The 7,522-nt window shown below is 52.7% G+C and overlaps 1 protein-coding gene across 1 annotated transcript; it reads left to right on the top strand.

Moving 5' to 3' along the window:
- Window positions 1-4,959: 4,959 nt before the first annotated feature.
- LOC103917890 (transcription cofactor HES-6-like) lies at window positions 4,960-6,584 on the top strand. The gene is made up of 3 exons (XM_009325100.1): window positions 4,960-5,022; window positions 5,477-5,669; window positions 6,139-6,584. The coding sequence occupies exons 1-3, from the start codon at window positions 4,960-4,962 to the stop codon at window positions 6,582-6,584; spliced, it is 702 nt and encodes a 233-aa protein (XP_009323375.1).
- Window positions 6,585-7,522: the final 938 nt, after the last annotated feature.

Here is a 7,522-nt window from a genome sequence, read left to right on the forward strand (position 1 = left end):
CCCCCTCACCACTGCATGTGCCAAAGGCAAAGCCCCTGTGATAAAAGCAGACCCAACAAAACCACTCACAGCTGGGAGGGCTGCAGGGGGCAGGACACCCTGAGCAGCCCCTCGCGTCCGCCTGGCAGCCGGCCCACCGGCACCTCCTGCGGACCAGGGACCCACGCTCACACACCTCAGAAGAGGGACGAGCAGTTGCTTAACTGGGGACAAATCCAACACAGATGTGTCCCCAGCCCGGAGAGGAGAGGTGGTCCCGCCATGAGCCCCATGTGCAGCGTATCAGGTAGCGTTCAGGAGCACCCGCTCATCTCTCCTCCCCTGTTCCCCTGCTATCCCACAGCAAATCCATCCCTGCAAAAGGCTCGGCTGCGTTAATGAGGCTGTTTCATTAGCCAGCCAGGGGCCTGGGTTGGACTCGGGGGCCACCCCAGCACTGCACAGGCCTCCTGGTTAGTCCTGCCAGGTTGTGAGCTGGTGTCCACAGCATCGCCCTGAGTCGCAAGAGGCAGGAGGGACCTGCCTGGGCGGGCGCGTGGGTCTCTGGTGACACACAGCATCCTTCCTGCAGCATGGGCCTCCTCAGCCCAGCTGAGATGGCTCCTGCTTCCCAGCCGCCATGCAGGGAGGGCTCTGCTGATAGCAGAAACACAGGGGACACCCACAGCAGGGGTTTGGGCTGCTCGCGCCAGCACTTGGCCTCCAAAAAGGCAACACAGCTCCATCTCACCAGGCTTTCCCCTCCAGCCCCAAGCAGGGAAGAGGCACGGCCACCCCAGCACAGAGCAGCCTCGCCGGCAGGAGTGGCTCTGCCCTGCCCAGAGCCCAGGGAAAAAGGATTGGGACAGAGATGAGGCAGAACAAAACTTGGAGGAATTAGAGGAATAATCATGGAGCTCCTCAGCTTTAACAGCAAACCAGAATTAGTTACTTGCTTGTGGGAATTTTCTTGGCTCTGCTCCCTTTTCTCTACTTCTCACTTTTTTCCTATCAAGTGTCTACACTAAAATATTACCAGCTTTCATGGAAAAAACTTACTTTAAATAATTTTATTTTACCAGCCAGAAAGAAGGGGAGAGGGTGAATGAAAGGTTCACAGAAAATACTTTTTTCTTTCAATATTTTTGTTTTCCATTAAAAAAAAATCTTCTTTCCTCAAAATCAGTTTCACAGGAATCTTTCAACTAGTCCTAATCAATAGGGTTGGGGGGGTTATTGTTATTAACTTGGCAGAAGCTCTTATTTAAAAGCTTAATTAAATATGTGTACAAAGATGCTGTGTCTTGCCAAATCCTTGCTGTCCCACAGTTGCTTCTCTCCCACTGCCTTGGCCAGGGGGATCACCAGTGTCTTGGCCGGTGCATGTGGGACAGCCCAGCCCACCGGCATGTACCTGTCCTCCATCTCCTCTGCTGCTTGACACCATGGGGCAGCCAGCTCCCACGCAGCTAGGTCTGCGGACCAGCTGAGACCATTTAGCACCTCGAGAAAGACAGTCCTTGGCCAAAGCGCCGCGTTGGATGCCCCAGAGGGAGCAGGTGGGGGGCAAGGAGAGGACACCCCTGCTCACAGCCCTGGGGATGTGGCGAAATTTCCTCATCCCGTGGCCCCCAGCTGCCCTGAACCCCTCCCCAGCGGGGTCGGGGGCCGCTGACCATTTCTCTGCTGGTTATTAGATTGTTCACGGCTCTCAGGTTTGTTTGAATAAGCCCTTTTGTTCGCCAGCGCTTTCCCACGTCCCTTCGTTCGCTAGGCAGTCGCGTGTCCCGAGTCAAAGAGGAGCCCTGGCCACCAATCCCCAAAGAAAGTTTTCTTCGGAGCAAGACATCTGCGTTGGAGGGAACCTGCCAACATCTGCCACACTTTCCCCCTTTTCAAGAGCCTTTCTTTGCCTCTTAAAGAGTGCAGGAACAGATGTTAAAAGTTGTTTTCTTTCTCCAGGGTGTGAAATGTAGACAAATAGCAAAAAAACTCCCCAAAAAACTCCAAGCAGTGCTGACCCCTTTCTCTTTCCTTTTTTTTTTTTTTTTGGAAAGCCCAGGAAAAAAGGGAGGCTTTGTTTATGAAGGGGAATCCCCTTTTCAGTGAAACCTGGCAGTGGGCAATGCAAAAGGAACGCGGGAATTTGCAGAAAGCTGCCTTTAATGCTCATTTGCATTGGCCTGTTGGGTCGCTACAATCCCCGGCACAGATGTCAGCCTTCCCCCAAAGGCAGGGCAGCGCTCCTGCCCGCACTCCCCCCGCCTCCAAAATAAAGGCCTTTGCCCTGACTGAGAGGTGTAAAATAACTGTTTACAGCAAAAGCTGCTCTTCTTTTTCACTGCAGTGCTGTCTTACAAATGAACCTTGAAATGAGCTCACCCGGAGCAGATGCCAGCGGGCGAGCCAAGGCTCTTCCCCCACCGAGGCTGGGGGCTCAGCTGCCCTGCGTGGGCTGGGCACGGACCGTGGCTGGGCACTGGGGGCCACCGTGCTGTTCGTGGCCCCCCATCACACCCGGCTGTCCCCAGCAGCCACCGCCTCACCACCAGCATCCCCCTGCCTGCTTGCTTCACGGAAGCCACTTTGCCAGGGAAGCCTGTGTGCGACCCTCTCGCAGAGCATCCCCCTTGCCTGGGAGATCGGCGGCACCTGCCAGGGCGAGGGAAGCGGGAGGGAGGGTAAGGCAGAAGCAGCAAGTCCAGGCCAAGGAGGAAAGGGAGGGCGAGGGAGGAGGTGCCAACACCACAGAGACCAGAGAGACCTTTCCTGGTGGTGCTGGGGCGACCCAGGGCCACTGACACGGGGGGCACACACAGCAGCCCAGAGCCGTGCCCAGCCAGGGGGGATGCCTATGGGCACGGGACATGTTTTTCAGCGCTTTTAGGCAGTTCTGCATTTGCTGACACCTCTGCAATGCTCAGCTGGGCCAGCAGCCTAGATGGTCTCAGGCTTCCCCCTGCTGCCCTGACTGCCTTGGGAAGGTGCTTCTTTCTGCACAAGGTGTTGGTGGAGGGGTGTTTGGGGGGGGGGGATGGGGAACTTCTCCTCTTTCCCACCCCCCACGTGCAGGGCAGAGCCCTACCCCAACCCACCCGCTGCCTCTTCCATGCCGAGCTGCCGGAGTCATGTGGTGATACAGATGCCTCAGCTACGCCTTTTATAAATACCAGCAATGCTCCACTTCCCCAGGTGGGCTGGAAAAAGCTTGAAAAACCGATAGTCTTCACTTGTGAGCAGCCAGGGCTGGCTGATGTGAGGGGCTCCTGGACGGGGTGGTGGGACCTCCTTTTGCTGTCTGTGCAGGGGAGGCACCTGACATAAGGAGCCCATCACTTTACCTGGCACAAAGGACAAGTTATTGACCTTCCCCTTCCAAACCCTCCTCTCCCAGCGCAACAACCACACCGGCCCGTCGCGGGCTCTCCCCTGTGAGCCCTTGTCAAGTAGGGTGCTTATAAAACTGGGTAACTGCACCCCAGCTCTGCATTTGACTGACAAACAACCTCTGCCTGTGAGATACCATGTCTGGGGACACGTTTCCATGATGAGCCCAGGGAGCAGGGTGTACAGACATGCTGCAAGTACGTTTGCATTTACACACAGGCAAACACACACCCACACAGCGTTTAAGCAAGGGACGCGATGTCCTTGCTTTTATCGCTGGGGTACACATCCCCACCCACAGCTGGAGGTGGGGAGAGAGGGCTCCGCAGCCGCGGCGCTGCGCCGGGTGCTGGGAAATCCCACCAGTGGGTCGGGATGGCTCGCGGTGCTTCTACTTCCTCTCCATTTCAATAAGGTGACACATTCGACACCAACCCAAAGGGCTTCACCTTTGGGGTGAAGTCACCTGTGGGACTCAACAGGACACTGCCAAATCCTGCTCATTAGCAAAGCGACCGTCAGAAAGCAAAAGCACGGTCACGAAAAAAAGCCTTCATACTCTCCCCCAGACCAGGCAGAAATGAGGAAGCATAAAAGTGCATTCTCATCCTGTGCCAAGTCTCCTCCAAAGGCCTGTCTGCTTCTGCACTAGCATCTCAGAGGGCCAAACCGAAAAACACCCTTCCCCCCCAAAGCCACCCAAGACTCCTTGCAGCAAGGGGGAAAAAATCAAAGAAAAAAAAAATCCCACAGAACTAACTCACCTCTAGGCTCATTTGCATCTGCAATGGCCTGTAAGTTTAATATTAAATTCTACACAGCAGCCAAAAACTAAGAGAGTTACATATTTCCTACATCCAGCTGTGCGCAACGGAGAATTTGGGTTCCCAAGAGGTAGATAAAGTTCCTGTGTTTTCCCTAGAGGATTTCTGTGATGGAAACAACCTTCCTACAGGCATCTGCTGTCAACAGTTTTTAATCGTTCATCATTACCTCGTAATAGTAATTCCTGGGAGCAGGAACTCCTAGCTCAAGTACTCTATTGTTAAATTAAGAGGCTGCTTCAAAGATGTGAAATGGCTGGGGCTCAGGTTAGCAGGTAAAAAGAGGCATCAATTCAAGGAGGTAGAGGGGAAAAAGATGGGTAGAAGGCATTTTCCCAGGTGTAACTCAACCGCTTCTCGGTTATTGTTTCCCGCTCTGGGAATCTGTGCAAATTGAGCGAGATGCTGTGCAAGCTGCTCAGAGCGCGCCCATTTTCCTTCCCTTCTTCCCTAACAAAAGAGCCCTCCAAAGCCTGGCGTCGGAGGCTGGACATCTGTCGCTGTTTGGGGGGGCCGGCGTGGTCATTGAAAAGAAGCAGTGACCTGTCAGCTTTGATTGATGGCCACAAACCTCCGGGCTGGACCTCTCGTGTGGGAAAAGAAGTCCCGCCAAGGAAAGTCTCCTTTCACATGCTAATTCTGGGTTATAAATACAGCAGAGGAGCAGCAGAGCAGCAAAGAGCCTGTTGGGAAAGGGAGCGACCCACTGCCCGAGTGCCTCCTTCCCGTCCCGTCCTCCTGGCACCCAGGGCGGGCAGGCTGGATTACAATGACCGCTGCAGCCACCGCCGGCGGCACCCACAAGCTCACCAGCACCAAGGAGGAGAGGAAGGTAGGTCCCCTCCGCACTGCTGCAACAGCAGCCCCACGTGTGGATGCCAGCACCGGGCACATGAAGTGCTGGGGCTACAGGCACTGAGAAACGGGACACTTTTTTGCCTTTTACTATAAAGATGCTTTCTCTGAATTTAACCCATGTGGGTGTTTTTTCTGCTTCCTTTTGCCGCCTTAGAAAGGTTTCTCTCTCTTTGCTCCATTTGGGTAAACTCTGCTTAAAATGAGTGGAAGTGGGAGAACTGAGACCTGATACTGTCTAAGGGACAGGCCACGACCAGAGCTGGAGATGGTGCACTCTCCATCTGTATCTTGTCCCTGCCGAGCATTGCGACACCCCACGCTGGCTTCACGCAGGGGATGGGGCTCTCTGCCCTCACGGAGCTGCAGCAGGGAGAGGAAGAAAAAACATCAACTGCAATTTTTCCTCCTCCTTTTCTTTTCCCTGCCAGCTAAGGAAACCCCTCATTGAGCGGAAGCGAAGGGAAAGGATTAATAACTGCTTGGACCAGCTGAAGGAGACTGTTGTGGGCGCATTTCATCTGGATGTAAGCGCTCATTTTTATGCTGCTTTTTGTCCTTTTGCTGGTGGGGGATTGGTTGGGGGGGGTCTCCCTCTTTTGAGAAACAGCAGCAAGCTGATGGGTGAGTGCCCGGTCCCCCACCCTGCGAGCGTGGGCAGCGCCGGGGCAGGAGGGTGCCAGCAGGTTTAATCTGCTGACAGCTTGGGAAAAGCATCTTTCAAACCCGTTGAGGCCCGGGCTGCTGCTCGGGTTTGGCTTTCTCCACTAGATGGGGAGATGGAGCTGGGCACTGGTTAGCCCACGGAAGGCTTTTTTTAGCTTCCCGAGCCACTTTCTGCGTTTTAGTCTAGTTTTGCCCTTGGCGGTGGGCAGCAGGACGTGGGGGCTGCCTGCCAGGGCGGCTCGCACCCTGCATCACCTTCCCCCTGTGCCCTGCAAACGATTCACCTTATAGTAAAGCCCACTTGGCTTCCGCAACGAGCCCCCCAGGAGCCCGTGCACACGGGAAACCTGGTGAATGCTTTTAAGCAGGAACACACTGGGCAGCTTTTACCTGCTCACCAACTCCCCTTGCCTCCTCTCCAACGCAGCTGACTCCAAGGTGGGTCTGGAAGCCCAGCAGAGGTACAGCACCGGGTACATTCAGTGCATGCACGAGGTGCACAACCTCCTCCTCACCTGCGAGTGGATGGACAAGACCCTCGGGGCGCGCCTGTTAAACCACCTGCTGAAATCCTTACCCAGGTCTGGCGAAGACACCTGCAAAGCAGCATTAAGGCCTTCGAGCCCATCTCAGCAGCCTCTCTTGATGGCAAAAAGCCCCCTGAGCCCTAAGGGGAGCACTCGGGGCACAAACCCATCACAGGAGCGCTTCAACCCTGTGGAGAACAAGCAGGCTTCAAAAAATCCCTTCCAGCTGCCATTGCTGTCGGTTTTCAGCCAGGTTGATGCTGCACCTCCCAGACAGGTCCTGCAGCCAAATTTTTCCCATAACAACCCTAGAATGGGGTCATTAGATATGTGGAGACCATGGTAAAGTGTGTTTTAAAATGTTTATCCTAACCTTAGACACTCTTACATATGTATCTTATAGATATGTTTCTTTAAAACACTTGTGGAGCGAGTCTGTTCCTGTAGGTGTACTAAAGACCAGGGTACTTCAAGCAGAAGTAAACCTATGTGTAGCCTGCATTGTAGAAGGCTGCTGTTATTTTTTATTTATTTAATACATCTAAATTATTGTATAGAATCCTCTCAAGCTCTTTAGTGTATATTAATTATATAGCTTTCTTGTTTTACATTCTTAAAATAATTAATTTCCTATTAATAAAAATACAAGACAACAAGCAGCGGCCCTCTCTGGCATCAAGCTTACCTCTCAGATCTCACATAAGCCACTGAGATCACTTCGTTGGATAAAGGGGTAAACAGCTGATCTCTTCTGCTTTTTATTTTTATTATTATCTCTGTGCAGCTGTAGGAGATTCCAGTTCTGATTCCTGTAAAAATGCTGCAGTGATTAGAAAAAAAGAGAGAAAGGGAAAGACTTGGTTTGGACCTTCTAGGCTGTTTAGAAATGCTGTCTGGATTGCTCACTCTGGCTGTGCTGTTCTCAGCCACCTGGATATCCTGACATTACTGTTAAACTAGTGAGCTGTATGTGTGTGTGTGTGTATATATATGTTACATATAGTTATATTTAGGAATTATTTTTTTGTTTCCGTAACTAAAAGTTCTAAATAAACTTTTGGAAGATAATGACTGATATTTCTCCCAGCCTTGTCCTGTCTGCTCTGAATAAACAGTACTTGGGGATCTGCTTTTGTGTTCTTCTTTCACAAACAGTTTTTCCTGAATGCAGCTGAAAGAGATGGTTTGGTTTGTGCCCCTGATGCTTTGTAGAAAAGCAGTGTGCACCACACGTGTGCGCGCACGCACACACACACAGAATCACCTGGATCACAGTAACACTTA

The sequence above is a fragment of the Pygoscelis adeliae genome, unplaced genomic scaffold (genome assembly GCF_000699105.1).
Source record: "Pygoscelis adeliae isolate BGI_AS28 unplaced genomic scaffold, ASM69910v1 Scaffold155, whole genome shotgun sequence".
In the NCBI taxonomy this organism is placed as follows: Eukaryota; Metazoa; Chordata; class Aves; order Sphenisciformes; family Spheniscidae; genus Pygoscelis; species Pygoscelis adeliae.